We start from the raw sequence: 20,267 nt of genomic DNA, 5'->3' as shown, positions 1-20,267 counted from the left end.
TAGCAGAAATGAACCCTCATAGAATTTTGGGAAATCACAGTGAAATTGGTCATTTGAAGCACTACCATATTTACTGCTTATTTAATATTCTTTACAGAAGCAACAAAATTAAGTTTGCTTCCAGTGAATCAGAGGATTTCTAGCTAAAGATGCCCTTGCAATTCTCTTCCTCAGTGGTGTCTCAGTCTTGGTAGTTACCAGTTCAGTATGTTTGGTCATCAAAAAAAAAAAAAAAAAAAAAAAAAGATTTGTTACAATGTACCTTCCTTCTTATGCTTATAATAATGCTGATTTAATTAAATTAACTTAATGCTTTTTGAAACAACCAGGTTATATATAGTATTCTTTAGTGTAGTGGCAGTAGCAGTAGTACAGTAAGTAGTAGTGGCAGTATTTTGTTAATGCCTCATTCTAGAAGATTTTCTCAGAAGAGCTTAAGGTGCCAACTTTCACTTTGAAAAATATTTCTGAGAGTATTCTGTCACAGCCAATGCACATGGTAGGGACAACTTCTGAGGCTGATTTTCACTGAATATGTATCATTTCCAGTCACTAACCTGATCCTGCCCATCTTGCTGCCCCAGGCAACGAGGCTCCTCCCTAAGTACCCCACCCTCTAAAAAAAATTCAGAAACAAAAGGTATATGTGGACCTTAAGAACCCAGTTCCACCCCATTTCATATCTGTAATTGCTTGAGCTCAACATGCACTGTGTTATGCAGACTTACTTTCTCACTTGATCGCTTCTTTCCCATCAACCCTCACACTGCAGACACTCGAACCTCCTTGAGGAAAACCTTGCTGGCGCTATGCTCTCTGCTATAATTTTTCAGCTGTACAGGTTCAGTTTGTTGTAACAAGTAGGATGAGCTTTTGTGCTTTTGTGAAGCTGGAAGTAAAAACTATTAAATGAAACTTGTAATTATGCCCATTAAAATTATGTTACAAAACCTCTCAAATGAACACACATACACGCACGCATGCACACACCACTGAATCTTCTTTTTCTCATGTCCAGAAAAATAATACCTTGACATTGCTAGCCACACTTAGCTTTTCTAATCCCTCTTATATATGTACAGCAGTAATGGACACAGTAGAACTCAGGTTAATAGAAGTAAAACGTTGTTCTTAAATTTCTTACTTTGATGGGAAGAGAGAGCTTAGGCCTCGTAGAAACTTTATTTCTTTACTTCACTTGAATGTTTTGTGCAAGGATAACTCAGAGTTCAGCTGCCTCAATCTGTGGCTCCAGAGATCACATGGGTAACATGTGAATGGAAATAAACCCTGTAGGTAAAAGAAAGAGGAATTTGGATAGAGATCAAAGATTAGCTTCATTCCATTCTTTCCTTCCACTTTTTACTATCCCATCTAAATTTGGTATTTTACGGGACTTTTTTTTTTTATTCCCAAAGGAAAGAGTGAACTTAAATCAGATTTGAGACTTTATCCCTCCCCCCACCTCCTTTTTTTTAATCCATGTGATTTGATCCGCTCAGTAGTAACTTTAGATAATTGAATTCTCAATTGCTAGGAACCTTCATTATGAAAGATGTGGCATACAGGCTTGATTTATTATTATCTCTTTTTAAGTTATCACTGTTGCCATGGTTTAGGTTACAGGAAAAGCTGTTCAGAATATTTAACAATATGATTAGCAGAAATATCTGTCTATGAATATTATGAGTATTTCTTGCTCATTTATCTTCTAGAATGGAATTACTTACTATGTGCTATTAACCCTGACTTAGGCCAAGAACGTTTCTAAGCATTAGGATCAGAACTCTGCATTACACATTTTCTGTAAGCTTACCGTTCTTTTTATAGCAGTCAGGTAAGAAGGTGGAGCTTAATGTGTTCAGCCTCATTCCTAAATGGCCTGTGGAAAAGATCTTATTGGTATCATCATGAGGTCCATAGAAGTGAAAAACACAATAATGCTTAAAAACAGTTTTCACCTAATTTTTAAATCTTTTTTAGAATAGTTTTTGCCAAGTATTTAGAAACATAGGGTAATTATAAAGTGAATATTTTGACTTCCATCAAAATAGTAGCTAAGTGGATAGAATCAACATTGAAGTGCTGCAAGGTAATGGGGAAATGAACTCACCTTGTTCGTAGTTAACCTCAAGTGCTAGACCAGAGCTGAAATTCTGGACAGCTCTGGTTTATTGAGTGGATATCTCAATGCATTCCAGGGATTAAGATGATACTATTTCATTGTTCTAAAATGGAAGCAACTTAGTGTGGTTTTAGGGTCTCACTGCTTGACAATTTTATGGACTTGCATTACTTCTACCAACCTTATCCTGAAAATTTACTTTCTTTTCAAACAAAAACCCACAATACCTAAGAGAAGAACAAGGTCAGGCTTGAGAGCAGCCTAGGTAGGCTTGCAGACCATGCATTTCCACATTTGTGATAATTCTTTCAAGTTTTCATGGATATAGAAGTATAAATATTATAAGTATTATATAAATGAGGGAGAATGAAATAGTTTTGTACTTAGAATGGTTAATACAAGAAGCTAAAAATTTGAATTAATGTAAACACTGAAAAAATGTGTAACAAAACTACAGAGACAAAAAAGATCATTGGTTTGTAGCGATTGGGGGGCAGAGAGGAGGGATGAATAGGTGGAGCACAGGGAATTTTAGGACCTTGAAACTAATCTGTATGATGCTATAATGGTGGATACATGACTTTATGTCTTTGGCAAAGCCCACAGAACTATACAACACAAAGAGTAAATCCTGGTCGTAGACTTTTGTTAACAATAATGTATCAATACTGGTTCATCAACTGTAACAAATGTCCTACACTAATGCAAGATATTATTAATAGGGGTCAGCAAGGGGGTAGGGTAGTATATTGGAACTCTGTGCTTTCTGCTTAAATTTTCGATAAACCCAAAACTGCTCTTAAAAAATCTATTAATTTTGTTAATGTTTTGGTTTTTTTCCTTCCAGTTTTTTTGAGATATAATTGATATACAAGTATTGTATAAGTTTAAGTGTATAGCATAATAAATTGACTTATATAAATCATGAAATAATTATCACAGTAAGTTTAGTGAACATCCATCATCCCATATATGTAGATATAAAATTAAAGAGAGAGAAAAAAATATTTTCCTTGCAATGAGAACTTTTAGGATTTACTCTCTTAACAATTTTCATATATGACACACAGCAGTGTTAATTAGATTTATCATGCTGTACATTACATCCATAGTACTTATTTATCTTATAACTGGAAATATGTACCTTTTGACTGCCTTCATGCAATTCCCCCTCCCCCTAAACCCCACCTCTGATAACCACAAGCCTGATATCTTTTTCTCTATAAATCTGTTGAGTGCATTGGGTCGCATGTGTCTTTTAAAGCCAAAAGACTATCTTTAGAATTATGTTTGAATTCCTTTCTCTTTTTTGTGTGCGTATCTATTGTAGATTTTTGGTTTGTGGTTACCATGAGGTTTATATATAGCAATCTAAATATAAATATGATTATTTTAAGTTGCCGCTCTCTTAAGTCCAAACACATTTTAACAACCCTGAATTTTAACTCCCCTTTCCATGTTTACTGTTTTTGACATAATATTTTACATCTTTTTGTTTTGTGCATCCCTTAAGTACTTATTGTGGATATAGATGATTTTACTTCTTTGGTCTTTAAACTTTCCTACTAGCTTTATACGTGGCTAATTTACTACCTTTTCTATATATTTGCCTTTACCAATGAAACTTTTCTTTTCATAATTTTCATATTTCTAGTTATGGCCCTTTCTTTTTCACATAGAGAAGTCCTTTTAACATTTCTTGTAAAGCTGGTTTGGTGGTGCTGAACTCTTTTAGCTTCGTGTCTATAAAACTTTTGATCTCTCCATTAAATCTGAATGAAAGCCTTGCTGGGTAAAGTATTCTTGTTTGTAGGTTTCTCCCTTTTATTACTCCAGGATCAGCAGGTGTGTCTGACTCAGGCTCCTTTCAAATTACTGTTTCTGCCCTGGGTCCTGGAGAGTGTAAGATTTTGTGTGTGCCTTTAAGAGTGGAGTCTAGGGACTTCCCTGGTGGCTCAGTGGATAAGAATCCGCCTGCCAATGCAGGGGACATGGGTTCGAGCCTTGGTCCGGGAAGATCCCACATGCCGAGGAGCAACTAAGCCCGTGAGCCACAACTACTGAAGCCTGTGTGCCTAGAGCCCATGCTCCACAAAAGAAGCCACCACAGTGAGAAGCCCATGCACTGCAACAAAGAGTAGCCCCCACTTGCCACAACTAGAGAAAGCCCACGCGCAGCAATGAAGACCCAATGCAGCCTAAAATTAATTAATTAATTAATTAAAAAGAGTGGAGTCTATTTCCCACAGCCCTCTGGCTCTCCCCAAAGTAAGCCCCACTGTCCTTCAGAGCTGAACTTTCTGGGATCTTGGCTTCCCAGTGCAGGACCCCCAGGCTGGAGAGCTCGATGTGGGGCTTGGACCCCTCGCTCCTTGGGGAGAACCTCTGTAATTGTAATTATCCTCCTGTCTGTGGGTGCCCACCTAGGAATATGGCTCTTGACTATACTACATCTTTGCCCTTCCTACCCATCTCATTGTGGTTCCTTCTTTATATCTTTAGTTGTAGATCTTTTCTGATATCCTTCTAGTCTTTCTCCTCAATAGGTGCTCTGTAAATAGTTGTAATTTCTGTGTGCCCATGGGAGAAGGTGAGCTCAGGGTCTTCCTACTCCGCAATCTTGGCCACTTGTTTTCAACAAGTCGATTCAGGAACTTGTGGGCCGCTGAGCATCTGAGGATCTGGGAGCCCAGTCCAGATGTGTTATGCTGTAGCAACACATCTGTTAACTGCTTTAAAAATATAATTGTTTTAAAAATTAAATGTTTATGTCCTGCATGTTCTTAAAGCCTATTTAAAAAATGAAATGCCATATTGAACACATGGTTGGTTTTTAAAAAATAATTAATTAATTAGTTTATGTATTTATTTTTGGCTGTGTTGGATCTTCATTTCTGTGTGAGGGCTTTCTCTAGTTGCGGCAAGTGGGGGCCACTCTTCATCGCGGTGCATGGACCTCTCACTGTCGCGGCCTCTCTTGTTGCGGAGCACAGGCTCCAGACGCACAGGCTCAGTAGTTGTGGCTCACGGGCCTAGTTGCTCCGCGGCATGTGGGATTTTCCCAGACCAGGGCTCAAACCCGTGTCCCCAGCATTGGCAGGCAGATTCTCAACCACTGCGCCACCAGGGAAGCCCGAACACATGGTTTTATATATTTTCATTTATCCTTTTTTTTTCAGTAGTGCCTGAAATTGAGCAGGTTTATGAAATGTTAAAATTTTTTAAATATTGAGAGACATTTACATTTGGCAATATGAGTGACTGCATATCCTGAAATACTCCTACATGAAAATATCAAGACTACTCTTTTAAATTTATGGATGACTTCCAAAAAGATGAAGAAAAGTGAGCAAATACTATAGCTGTTGGCCACCCTGGGCTATCCCAAAGTGTTCAATTGGCGAAAGCTTGAACATTAATAGACTACTGCATACTAGAAAGGGGAGTCAAAGCTTTGGGTCTATGAAGGGAAGGGTTTTGATTGGAGACCAGAATAGAAAAGGGAATGTCAAAGGGCCAACTCTAAAGAAAAGGATAAATAGGAGAAAAGGAAATACAGCTGAATAAAACAACAAATTGATCTTAGCTATGGCTATCAGTAGAGGGAATTTTAAAGGGAATGGAAAGGGGAAAAAAAAACTATATTTTTTTCTATGTCAATTTGTAATCGTTTTGGGGTCTATATTTACATTATCTGTGCATAAAAAAAAAAACCCTTGAGTCTAAGAATTTAAAATTGATCTTGGTTGGTAATGTTTCAGCCATCCAGCAGAAGCAAACAAAATCACACTCAACTCAGGTTTCAAAGATAAATATCACATTCAACTCAGGCTTCCAAGCTTTCTCACATATAAAGTTCTGATTAATATGAGCTCAAAAAAATTCAAAAAACAAAGGAGAATTAAGACATCATGAGGCTGAATCATCAGAAACAAAAAATAGTAAAACTAAGCCACAAAGACTTTAAATAGCAGATACAAAAAATAAAATAATTATGCCTAAAGAAATAAAAGAAAGAAATAAAAACATAAACCAAAAGTAAGAAAATATAAAAATGACTAGGAAGTTATGAAATATAACCAAATAGAACATCTGGAATTGAACAATGTAATCACTGAAATGAAAATATCTGTAGAAGTATAAATAGCAGATTAGATACATCTGGAGAGAGAAAGTCTGGAAGATAGATACGAAATAAAAGTACACATAATGCAGGACAGAAAGAAAATATGAAAGAAAACTTCAGAGATGTTGAGGTTACAGTAACAATGACTACATCTAATTGGAGTTCCATCATATGATAATAAAGGTAATAAATAACTTTACGGAATAAGTTTGAACACAAAAGATAGAAATTTCTAGAAAAATATAACTTAGGAAGATATTGAAAACACAAATAGTCCTCTAATCCCTAAAGAAATTCTCAATAGATAAAAATCTTCCTCAAAGAAAACACAAGAGTCAAATGGTTTTACAGAAGATTTCTACCCAACATTCTAGGGTCAAATAATAGAAAAAGAGGGTCTGACCATAATAAAATTCAACATGTTCAACATGCTCAATAAAAAAATGGAAATTTATAGATTAACCCCTTTCATAAACATAGGTGAAAAAAATTCTAAACAAAGCATTAGTCAAACAAATCCAGCTTTGTATAAAAAAGATAATATATCACAACCAAACTTATTTTATTTCATAAATTCAATGATGGCTAAATATTTGAAATATTAATGTAACTCACAACACTATGAAATTATAGGAGAAAAACCGTCTCATTTGGTATAGTAAAATAATTAAATTCAACATCTGTTTATAATGAAAACTCTAATTTGGAGTAGAAATAGAAAGATTCCTCCTTATACTGAATGAAACCACAGTAAGATGCTATCATTCATCCACCCAGTTGGCAAAATCATACTAAATGGTGGCAAGGATGTGACTAAACTGGGATTCTAATATGTACTGCTTCTCAGAGTGGGGATTGATAATAGTCCTTTGGAAATGATCTGGTATTATTTAGCAGGTTTTAAGTCATGACAATTTCACTCCGCTCTTGCACATGTACACCAGAAGACTAGTATAAGAATGTTCATGGGGCATTTTTTTTTTTTTTTTGGCCACACTACATGGCTTGTGGGATCTTAGTTCCCCTGACCAGGGATGGAACCCCGGGCCCACGGCAGTGAAAGTGCAGAGTCCTAACCACTGGGCCTCGAGGGAAGTCCCATAGGGGCAATTTTTGTAATAACACAAAACCTAAATATTTGTCAACAGGAGAATGGGTAAATAAATTCTTCTGTACTCGTTAAATGGCCTACTAGACAGCATAGAACTGTAGCTACATGTATCAACAGAGATGAGCTAACAAAATGTGTGAAAAGAGCAAGGTGCAAAAGTATAAAACCATTTTTATAAAGTTCCAAAATAAGCAAATTAACAATGGAAAGCAAAGGAGTTATAAACATAAACTCAGGATCCTGATTTCCCATAGTGAGGAGGAATTATGTTATTAGAGAGAAGCATACAGGGGGCTTCAAAAGTATTTTCCTTAAATTGGAAGGTGAGTGACCAGGTGTTTGTCATATTATACTTTATAACATAAATAGATATTATTTTTTGCATTTAGCAACTATGTTATAGTAAAAGAATGTCTGTAAAGTCTAATGTGATAGTTAAGTACTTTGAGCTGTCATATAGAAAACCTCCTTTTATAATGAAGGCAGATGATGGAAACAGGAAAGAAATATTAAGCAAACGGAATTGTTTACCTTATTGTCAAACAAACACTATTCAAGTTTTTCATCCAGGTACACATAGAGTGTGTTGTGAAAGGCAGTAATGTGCACTGGTGAAGAACCAAAATGACTGTTGCAAATCTTAGTTGTGATACTTCTTAGCTGTGGGATCTTGGGTTTTGGTGCCCTCATTTGTTAAATAGAGATACTAATAGGACCTAATTTATCAAGTTATTGTGAGTATTAAACAAGTTAGCACATGGGAAGTGCCGAGAAAGGACATATGCAGAATAAATGCTCAATCAATATTAGATTCTAGTGGTCAGTTAACTTTTAATTTATACTTTGAAATGTTCTGTTTGCATTATGTTAGGCTTTGGTCATTTGACGAAGCAATTGATGACACTGGCTGATGGACATGTGGTGTTGGCTCTAGAAGGAGGACATGATCTCACAGCCATCTGCGATGCATCAGAAGCCTGTGTTAATGCCCTTCTAGGAAATGAGGTAAAAAACTAAAAGTACAAAAGAGTAGGGGTAAAGGACCAGGAATGTATGCATGCATATTTTTTGTCTTTTTTAAAATCACATGAACTCAGAAAACACAATGGAGCTCTTACAATTTTAAGGAAGAAGGCAAGCCTTAGATAAGAAAAGTTTACATGTTCTCATGGTATATGCTATAACTTTTGCCCAGTTATGGAATCCATATAGTACTCCCCTCGATCAGGTTATTGGCAGACCTCAATAAATAAGTAAAGATAACCCTTGGGAGGAAATGGTTTGTATATTGATCCGGCTAATGAGCAATGAAACATTGAAAAAGAAATAACTCAAAGAAAAGTTCTCTTAATATTTTCTGTAGGATTATGTCAGTTCAGGGGGAAAAAAGCTTTTGAAAAATATTTTTTCAGCTTTATTAAGGTATAATTGGCAAATAAAATTATAATACATATATCTAACATATACAGTTATGATTTGATATGCATATACATTGTAAAATGATTCCCTCCATTGAGTTCATTTAACACATTCATCACCTCACAGTTATATTTTTTTTTGATGAAAATACTTAAGTTCTACTCTCTTAGAAAATTTAATTATACAAGACAGTATTATCAGTTATATTCACCATGTTATACATTACATCCTCAAGCCTTATTCATCTTATAAGTGAAAGTTTAAAAACTTTTACCAACCTCTCCTTATTCCCCCCACCACTCAGCTCCTGGCAACCACCATTCTACCCTCTGTTTCTATGAGTTCAACTATTTTGTTTGTTTGTTTTTGGTTCTACATAAGTGATACCATGTAGTTTTTTTTTTTCTCTGTCTGGCTTATTTCACTTGGCATAATACCTTCCATGTTCATCCATGTTGTCACAAAAGTCAGAATTTCATTCTTTTTTTTTAAGATTGCAAAATATTCCATTGTGTCTGTGTATGTGGATGTGTGTGTATTACATTTTCTTTATCCATTCATCTGTGGATGGACACCTACATTGTTTCCAATGTGTCCAATGATGTCCAAATAGTGATTTCATTTCCTTTGGATATTTACCCAGAAGTGAGATCCCTGGGTCATATGGTAGTTCTATTTTTAATTTCTTGAGGGACCTCCTACTGTTTTCCATAGTGACTATACTACCAAGAATGCACAAGGGTTCCCTTTTCCCAACATCCTTACCAGCATTTATCTCTTCCCTTTTTGATAATAGATATCCTAACAATATGTGAGGAAGTATCTCATTATGGTTTGATTTGCACTTTCCTGGTCATTAATGATGTTGAATACCTTTTCGTGTACATATTGGCCATTTATATGTCTTCTTTGGAAAAACACATATCCAGGTCCTTTGCCCATTTTGAATTGTGGTATTTGGTTTTGTTTGTTTGTTTTGCTGTTGAGTTGTATGAATTCCTTGTATATTTTGGATACTAACTACTTATTGGATATGTGGTAAATACTTTTTCCCATTCCATGGGTTGCCTTTTCATTTTATTGTGATTACCATTGCTGTGCAGAAGATTTTTAGTTTGAGGTAGTCCCACTTGTTTATTTTTGCTTTTGTTGTCTTTTCTTTTGTTCTCAAATCCAAATAACCATTGCCAACAGCTATGTCAAGGAGCTTACCCCCTATGTTTTCTTCTAAGAGTTTTATGATTTCAAGTCTTAAATTTACATCTTTAATCAATTTTGAATTGATTTTTGTGTATAAGATAGGGATCCAGTTTCATTTTTTGCATATGGCTATCCAGTTTTACCAACAACATTTATTGAAGAGACTATTCTTTCCCCATTGTATATTCCTGGTTCCTTTCCTGAAGATTAATTAATGGCTGGGATCTCTCTTCTGTTCTGTTAATCTATATGTCTGTTTTTAATGACAATATCATACTGTGTTGATTAATTTTAATATAGTTTGAAATCAGGAAATGTGATAACTCCAGCATTATTCTTCCTTCTCAAGATTGCATTGGCTATTTGCAGTTCTTCTATGGTTTCATATGAGTTTTAGGATTTTTTTTTCTATTGCTGTGAAAAATGCCTTTTGGTAAGTATTGCATTGAATTTATAGCTCACCTTGGGTATTATGGACATTTTAATTATATTAACCTTCCTGTTCCATGAACCTAGGATATCTTTCCATTTATTTATGTCTTCAATTTCCTTTATCAGTGTCTTAAAGATTTTTGTGTATAGATCTCTCACTTCCTTGGATAAATTTATTCCTGAGTAGTTTGTTTTTGGTGCCATTGTAAATGAGATTTTGTTTTCTTTATTTCTTTTTCAGATAGTTAATTTTTACTGTACAGAATCACGAATGATTTTTCTGTGTTGATTTTTTTATCCTGCAACTTTGCTGAATTCATTTAGTTTTAACAGCTTTTTGGTGGCATCTTTAGGGTTTTCTACATGTATCATGTCATCTGTAATAGTAACAGTTTTACTTCTTGTTTTCTGATTTGGATGTCTTTTATTTCTTTTTCTTGCCTGATTGCTTTAGATACTATTTACTTACAGTACTATATTGAATAACAGTGACAGGAGTGGGTATCCTTATCTTGTTTCTAATCTTAGAGGAAAAGTTTTCAGCTTTTCAACATTGAGTATGATGTCAGCTGTGAGTTTCTCATATACGGGACTTATTATGTTGAGGTACCTTCCTTCTATACCAAATTTATTGAGAGTTTTTTTCATGAAAGGATGTTGAATTTTGTCAAATGCTTTGTCTGCATCTATTAAGATGATTATATATAATCTTTATCCTTCATTTTGTTGATGTAGCTTATTGCATTTATTTATTTACAGATGATGAACTACGCTTGCATCCCAGGAATAAACCCCACTTAATCATGGCATATGATCCTTTTAATGTACTGTTGAATTCAGTTTGCTAGTATTTTGTTGAGGATATTTGATCTCTGTTCATCAGGGATATTGGCCTGTAATTTCTCTCCTTGTAGTGTTCTTTACTGGCTTTGGTATCAAGGAAATGCTGACCTCCAAAAATGAGTTTGGGCATCTTACCTCCTCTTCAATTTTTTGGATGAGTTTGAGAAAGATTGGTATTACTTCTTCTTTAATTTTTGATGGAATTCACCAGTGAAGCCATCTGATTCTGGACTTTCCTTGGTTGGGAGGTTTTTGATTATTAATTCAATCTCCTTACTAGTAATTTGTTTGTTCAGATTTTCTATTTCTTCATTATTCAATCTTGATGCGTTTTTTGTTTCTAGAAGTTTATCCATTTCTTCTAAGTTATTTAATTTGTTGGCATGTAATTGTTCATAGTAGTTTCTTATGTTCCCTTGTATTTCTGTTATGAATTGTAATGTCTCCTCATGCATTATTAATTGAGGCCTTTCTCATTTTTTCTTAGTCTAGGTAAAAGTTTATCAATTTTGTTTATCTTTTCATAAAACAAGCTTAGTTTTATTGATTTTTTCTATTGTCTTTTTAATCTCTATTTTATTTATTTCCACTCCGATCTTTGTTGTTTCCTTCTTTCTACTAATTTGGCCTTAGTTTATTCTTCACTTTTTAGTTTCTTGAGGTTTAAAGTTAGGTTGTTTAGTTGAGATTTTTCTTTTTTCTTAATGTAAGCATTTATCACTATAAACTCTTCTTAGAATGGCTTTTGCTGCATGCCATACGTTTTGGTATTTTGTGTTTCCATTTTCATTTGTCTCAAGATTTATTTTATTTCTTTTGATTTCTTCATTGACATATTGATTGTTCAGTAGCATGTTGTTAAATTACTATCTATTTGTGAATTTTCCAGTGTTTTCTTGTAATTGATTTCTAGTTTCATGCTATTGTGGTCAGAAAAAATAACTGGGATGATTTCAGTCTTTTAAAATTTGCTAAGACTGGTTTTGTGGCCTACTGTATTATCTCTCCAGGAGAATGTTCCATGTGTGCTTAAGAAGAATGTATATTCTGCTGCTGTTGGATGGAATGATCTGTATATGTCTGTTAGGTCTATGCCATCTAATGTAGTTTAAGTCCAGTGTTTAGTTATTGATTTTCTATCTAAGCTATCCATTGTGTTATATCCTCTTGGTGAATTGACCCCTTTATCATTTTATAATGATCTTCTTTGTCTTATATTACGGTTTGGGGGTTAAAGTTTATTTTTTCTGATATAAGTATATCTGCCCTGCTTTTTGTTTCCATTGGCATGGCATATTCCATCCCTTCACTTTCAGCCTGTGTGTCCTTAAACCTGAAGTGATTCTCTTGTAGACAGCATGTAGTTCAGCCTTGTTTTTTAAATCATTCAGCAACTCTATATCTTTTGACTGGAGAATTTAGTCCATTAAATTTAAAGAAGTTATTGATACATATGGGCTTACTGTTGCCATCTTTTTGTTTCCTGGCTGTTTTGTAGTTCTGTTTTTCCTCTCTTGCTGTCTTCCATTTGTGAGTTGATGATTTTGTGTAGTGGTATGTTTTGATTCCCTTCTCTTTATCTTTTGCATATCTACTATAGGTTTTTGCTTTGTGGTTACCATTAGGCTTACATATAACTCCTATAGTTTTAATAGTGTATAATATTTTAAGCCAATAACATTTTAATTTTTAATGCTTAGAAAAGCGCTACATTTTTATACTTTCCTCCCACAATTTATCCTTTTGATGTCAAAATATACATTTTTTATATTGTGTAATCATTACAAATTATTGTAGTTATGGATTATTTTTAATACTTCAGTCTTTTAACCTTTACACTGGAGTTATAAGTGATTTACCCACCACCATTACAATATGAGTATTCTGAATTTAAGTATAAAAAAATATATATATGTATGTATGTATATATACATGTATGTATATACATACATGTATGTGTGTATGTATCTATAGATATATAATATATATATATATACTTTACCAGTGAGTTTTATATACTTTTATGTTCTCATGTTACTAGTTAGCATCCTTTAGTTCAGCTTGAAGAACTCCCTTTAACATATCTTATAAGGCAAATCTACTGGTGATGAACCCTTTAGCTTTTGTTTGTCTTCAAAACTTTATCTCTCCTTGAATTCTTAAGGACAGCTTTGCTGGGTGAAGTATTCTTGGTTGGCAGTTTTTTCTTACTACACTTTGAATATATTATCCCATTTGCTTATGGTCTGCAAGTTTTCTGTTGAAAAATCCACTCATAATCTTAATGAGATTCCCATATTTTCTCTTGATGCTTTTGAGATTCTCTCTTTGTCTTTAACTTTGACAAAGTGTGTGTCTCTTTAGATCCATCTTATTTGGTATTCTTTGGGCTTCCTGGATCTGGATGTCTGTTTCTTTCCCCAGGTTAGGATAGTTTTTAGCCACTATTTCTTCAAATACACTTTCTGGCCCTTTCTCTCTCTTCTCCTTCTGGGAAACCTAAAATGTGTATGGTGGTCTGCTTAATGGTGTTCATTAAGTCCTTTAAGCTATCTTCATTGTTTTTCATTCTTTTTTCTTTTGCTGCTTTGATTTGATGAGTTTCACTACCTTGTCTGAGTTCCCTGATCTTTTCTTTTACTTGATCTGGTCTGCTGTTAAACTCCTTTATTGAATTTTTCAGTTCATTTATTGTATTCTTCAGTTCTGTGATTTCTGCTTGTTATTTTTTAATATTTTCTTTCCCTTTGTTGAAATTCTCACTTTGTTCATGCATTGCTCCCTGACCTTGGTGACCATATTTAGGACTGTTATTTTGAATACTCTGTGGGGTAAATCACTTATCTCCATTTCACTAAGATTAGTTTCTGGAGATTTATCTTCTTTTGTTTGGAATATATTCCCCTGTTTCTTCACTTTCCTTGACTTCCTTTGTTGGTTTCTGCACATTATAAAAACACCCACCTCTCCCAGTCTTGATAGGCTGGTCTCATTAGGAGATGAACTTTGTCTATCAGCCCAGCCCAAGCTCCTGGTTACCTCTCAAACCTTTGTGATTGTCCAAGCCACAGTCTTCGTTGTTAGTGGCTCCCAGTAGTTGAGGGTGTGCCCAGACCTATAAGTGTCCATAAGGCAAGAATCACAGTCAGCACCTAGAAGTAGGCTGATTAGAAGCTGGGTGGAAAGTATGCAGTCAAACCCCTCCCAAAGAGAAACTGTGAGATGGGAATTTTTGCCTTTCCTTCTACACTGAGCTCACGTGTGTTGACATGAGGGGTACTCCTGTGCCCATTTAAAACTTACTTCTTTGTTTGCTACAATCCTATGGGACTAATAAACACATGCTCTATTAGCTATCAGAGCTAGGTGATTTGGGGTCCCATCCTTCAGGTCGCAACCATAAAACTTGTGGTGCTAGATATGTGAACAAGCTCCTTCCATGGAGACACTTGGTGACCTGGTTTTATTGTTGGAGGGAAGCAGAAGAAGAAGGCAGGAGAAGTGCCCACCAGCTATTGAATGCTCTGGGGAGAATCACAGTCAGCATCTTGATGTGAACTAATTAGAAGCCAGACCCCTCAGGCAGCAGCTTGTAAAGTATGTAGTCAGATCCCTTGCAGAGAAAGACTGGGAGATGAGCATGTTTGCCTGCTCCCTCTGCACTGATCCTTGGGAGGATAGCTATAGTATTGATAGTAAGTGCTCACATACTTAAGAACTGCTTTTTTGTTTGCTCTGGTCCTATGGGACTCAAGAAACCAAGCCCTGTTGGCTTTCAGAGCTAAGTGTTTTGGGAGCCCATTCTTCTGGTGGGAGCCTAAAAGTTGGGGTGCTAGATGTATAGTCCAAACCCTTCACTCCTCAGGGAGAAGCTGGGGAATGAGTGTTCATGGCAAAAGTGTATCTAAGAATTTCCCACCCATTTTGATATGGGTATTTTCTCATTTGCTCAATGTGTAGTAGTCACTCAGCTAGTTTCTTTCAAGGGAATTGCTCTGTTTGTAGCTATACATTCAGTGCATCCATGGGAGGAAGAAAATTCAAGAGCCTCCTGTGTCACCATCTTGGTCTGGAGTCTTAAAAATATTTATAAACTCTTTTTTTCGGTCACCATTTATAAATTCTTTAGGCTGAGAGATACATACTATTTCCATGTTACAGATGGTGATAGTGAGACTCAAAGAGGTTTGAGAAATCCATTCAAAGTCATGCAGCCAGAATGCAATAGATCCAAGACCTGAACTTGAATTTACATTGCCAAAGGTCATTCTTTTTTCTTTCACATCACATAACTAAATTGCAACATATTTTTCTGACTACTCTGGAGAACACTTCAGATCAGATTACCATTAGGTTCACTTCCAGACCATGGAAAGCTTTTGGACAAATTAATAGCAATTCACAAATATTTCAAAGTTCATATGCATTCATTAATATTATCATATCAATTCATTTACTTTTATAGTGAATGTACAGAATGTTACAGCTACTTTATATATTTTGCCTTTTTTCACAAACTCAAAGTATTACTTTGCTTATAAAATAAACATATACAAAATCAGTTAAAAAATCTATAATTCATACTGTTCTTTAAAAGTAACTCATGTTTTCACCTACAGTATTTATGAAGGGGAAAAAGTATATTTTCTTCTGCACACTGAACACATAAGTTTTATTGTCATTATCTTACAAACCTATGATGCTTCAATATGATTATTGTGCTATGTTTATTTAAGTAAATATGTACATTTTTAATTTGAAGGAAAATATGAGACAGAAGACTTGAGCACTGCTCAAGTCTTTACTCTGTTGTGTAATATTAGCACAGTAACTCAAAGGATGTAACTATCTGGTGATTAATGTTATTAGTGGACTGCTAATTCATATCACACATGGTGTCTTAAGATTTTCTAAATATTAGAATATTTCTGAGATTCCTATGAACAAATAACATCAAACAGAATGTTGAGGTTTTATTTTTTGTTTTTTTTTTTGTTTTTCATTGAAATAAGGGAGTGCAAAAAATGAATACTACTTCTACCTTATCAGTTAATGTTGGGCTGTTCTATTTGCCTACCAGATAACATATTTTGCATATTCACCTATATTCTCAAATTACTTATTTCATTTTAAATATAGAAACATTTTAAGGAAGTAGACTGGTTTTAATATTTGCATGCAAAGGCTTACACCAGATGTGCAGAAAATCACAGTATGGTGTGGATTGTGGCTCCATGGATGATTGACCTGCCCAGAAAGAAATGTTACCCAGTTGCAAAAGCCAACCACTTTTCCAACTATGTGAAAAGAAATTATGGATTTCACTGGCTCTATTTGAACACATTCATTCAAATGACATTCTATCTCTGTGCTCTTGTAATCTCTGCACTTGGCCCACTCCCTTCTTCCAAGGGAGGATTTCCAATGAAGATGGAATAATTTGTCCTGTGGTCTCTTTCTTTAAAAGATGATTGTATTTCAGAACAGATGCAAGTCAGTTGTATGGAGTTACATGTTTTTCTTAATTTATCTGAATTTACTAAAAAAGCAAAATGGATGTGTTTTGTACCTTCCTTCCCTTGTATGCTCATTTGACTAGGATGTCTTTGATCATTTTATTATATCAGCTATATCTAGAGATCAAAGACACTGTTTTCATAGAACAGTTACTGACATTAGAGGGATGTCACCTAATTTAAAGTTTGAGACCTTTGCCTTTTCTCTATGTTTTTAGAAAGACCAGGCTTGAAATAGAGGAAGGGATAAAAGTACCATTGGCCAATCTTAAACATGCCCACGTGTGTGTATAAATGCTAAAAATTCCAGTAAGTGATAAACTAAATGATTTTTTTTGGCTACATTGACTATTTAATCAACTTCAATTATCTGGATATCTTATAGTAAATTTGATTTAGTTATTATAATACCCTAAATACTACCTGTTCCTTTTCATTGGCTGTCTTCAATTACACAAGCACGATCTAAAATTTGTTCATTATGAACTAAACAAGAGAGATTTAAGTAATCTATGTCTTTCTTTTTTAATTGAGATATCTTAGGGATATAAGCAAAAATATAGATTTTTCACAAAATACTTTAAGGGTAACAGATGGATTTGGTATATTGAACTTTGAAAGGTAAATTTTGGTGTGTCAGGTCTATCAATACACAGAGAAACGAAGCAAAGAGAAAGAATGATTTTTTAAATGAAAAATGGAAGAAAAATACCTATGTGTTGTACATTATAATTCATTTGAAAAAAGGAAATGAAAATGTAATACTTGAAACAACTTATGAAACAAAAAGTTCTTCTCTCTTTCATTGACAATATAACTTATAATCCATGGCCTGGGTTTCTGTATTTTTTTCCAGTTCAAAGGTCATCATGACTAACAGCATCACTACACTGAAGTTTTAAGTTTCATTCCCTTAGAGAAACTAATATATAAGGCATAGTGCTTGTACCTCACCATTGAAAAAAAGTGCATACATGTTGTTTTCATAGTAGTATGTGGTAGGCTCTAGGTAAGAAAATAAAAAAGGATGTCTTTCGGGATACCAATTATTGCAATTTCAAATCCCATTTTCCCTCCAAACTCCCTTTTCAAGTGATTAATAGGGCAATTATAACTTATTATCTGGGATTTCACTTTTACAAATAACAAAGTGTAGTAAAGCTTGAGCTTAAAACATTGGCAGAACATACACTGGCTTCTCAACACTGAACATGCAATTGAACTCAAATTAGGAAGGTCAAGAAGGGCTTTTTTGAGAGACTCTGCACTTTGTCAGATGTATTTATTCATGTGCAGAGGATTTAGAGTTCATAAACATTTTGCCAGTTTTTTTAATGCTATTTCTTTTCCTTGTTGTTCTTGGCCAGGCCATGTCAATACAGCAAAATGCTGCTTCATATGGCTTATTATCAGCAGAATAATATGTATTACATAACCCAAAGGGATTGTAAAATCAGCAGGAACTCTTGGCTCTGCATCTCAATGTAGATACATAGATGGGTACCACAAACTTGATTTTTAAAAAAAAATTAAGTTATCTGAGTGTTACACCCAAAATAGGCATTTCTTCTTTTTAAATATTTTTTATCATGAGAGTGATCTAGTTAGCAAAACATCTCTTAACTATTCTTTTAAGAAATATGCACAAGGTCAGTCAAAATAATATACTATTGGATTAAAACTAATTTGAGCATGATACAGGAAATGCCTTGAGGCAACTGATTTTGAAGACATACCAGAAGTCCATTTTTTTCCTTTTTGTTGGCAAAGTTCAGGACTTAGATTTATCAGTCCAATCACTGTATGATGAATATTTTTGAACTTTAATGAAGCACTAGAAACTCCAGCTTGAGGATTGTAAGAAATTAAAGTGACTATCTAAATGTGAAGAATCAGGTTGCTTGGACTAGCATCAAAGATAGCTATGTGAATAGTCACATCGTTTGTTAGTTATAGTAATAGAAACATCTGTGAGGTTCTCAGAGACACTGATTTTGGTAATCTGCATTTGCGTTTGCTGGCAAACAATGTCACAGTTGCTTTAAGGCCACATTTGCCTACTGTTATGCAAAGCCAATTAGCAGCACCCTGGGTTGCTTCCTCTGAAAGAAATTTTCTTAGGAGGTGAGAAAAGCTTAAGCAGTTGGCATTCCTATGGAATTTAAAATAAAAACATTGAAAAACTTAAGATAGGTAAAAGAAAGGAGAGTACATATAGCACTAAGAGCCTTGAGTAGTGAGTTGAGAACATGGCCATTAAAAGACCACCTGTCAAAACAGAATAAATGACTGTTTTAAGCTTGTTAGAGAAAAAAAAATTGCCATAGACATGGAAGCTGTTGAGATGATGCTACAGCCTCTGGTACTGAAGGTTCTGCACTTAACATTTGAGTCTATAGCATGTCTTTTCTTGATCTCCCTCACTCTTATTAAGGTTTGGCTTCTAGGCCTTTCTTCCTTCCCTCCTTTCTCTCTCTCTCTTTCACTACTTGCCTTCCTCTCTCTCATTTCTCCTCTTTTTGTAATAACTGCTATCTCCTGTTGATTAGGTTCAGCTGCTTTTATTTGACTTGATTTCAGCAACAGTGGCTACACTTAGTGATTGTGTATGTTTATAATCTTTCCAAGATGACTTTTTGCTCTAAAGGTGCTGAAAAATCTCTTGAATTGACTTAAGTGTTGACAACCACCGCTGAGGTGAACTGTTGAGATGTTGTTGTCTGAGTTGCTCATCAGGGGTTTGTTTGTATTAGGTTTTGAATGGATGAGCCACTTTACCATCTTTTTCATCCTTTAGATGATGTATGGCTGACTCCATTGGGGAATTGGTGTGAATCTGGGAAAGCTTACAAGCTCCTAAATAGTTGCAAGTCATGAGTTGAGAAAGGGAGAAGTGACTACAGGGAAAATGTGTGATAATCCAGAATAATGTTTTTCATGGTCTTTTCTTAGACTTTGAAACATATCCGCACTCTGAAAAAGTGTATGGATAATCTAAAGAGTTAAAATGTTTTGGAAAATATTATTTGAAGATATTCTCTGTTGTATTGATAGATATAGCCTATGAATTTGCATTTCTTAAAAGCTTATGAGAAGCAGAGCCAAAGTGATTGTGGAGTTTTCTGTTTATCTGTTTTAGCAAATGCCAAATAAACTAGAAGTTACCTGGATAACTCAAAACTCCATCATGCAGATCTGTACTGATTGTCTTTAGGGTTTTTAGAAGGTGTTAAAAGGAATGTGGGCTGGGAACCTGGACACTTCATAGGGTTCTGGTTACCAATAAAAGAGAGAAAGCATTTCTTTTCAGTGGTGAAGTAAACATGTTATGATATTCATTTGTCTGTCTGTTCATTCAGTAGTCTTTTATTGGACATCAATTTTATACCCGTAAGTTCTGATACAAGTAAAAGTAAAAGAAATATAAACAAAGTACTTTGGGAGTGTAATGTAGGACCCATTATTTTTAACTATAACGATGGAGGAATATTTTAA

The 20,267-nt window shown here is 34.7% G+C and overlaps 1 protein-coding gene across 9 annotated transcripts in view; it reads left to right on the top strand.

The window, feature by feature from the left end:
• The window catches only part of HDAC9 (histone deacetylase 9), a 579,212-nt gene that overhangs the window by 492,541 nt on the left and 66,404 nt on the right, over window positions 1-20,267 (top strand). For all 9 annotated transcript variants that reach the window (XM_060108643.1, XM_060108642.1, XM_060108648.1 and 6 more), the window contains one exon: window positions 8,234-8,367. In XM_060108643.1, the coding sequence (XP_059964626.1) occupies window positions 8,234-8,367 (134 nt within the window). The remainder of the gene's footprint in view (window positions 1-8,233; window positions 8,368-20,267) is intronic.

Source organism: Mesoplodon densirostris, chromosome 9 (assembly GCF_025265405.1).
Source record: "Mesoplodon densirostris isolate mMesDen1 chromosome 9, mMesDen1 primary haplotype, whole genome shotgun sequence".
Classification (NCBI taxonomy): Eukaryota; Metazoa; Chordata; class Mammalia; order Artiodactyla; family Ziphiidae; genus Mesoplodon; species Mesoplodon densirostris.
The sequence above is the reverse complement of the archived record's forward strand: the minus strand, read 5'-3'. Positions and strand labels throughout refer to the sequence as shown.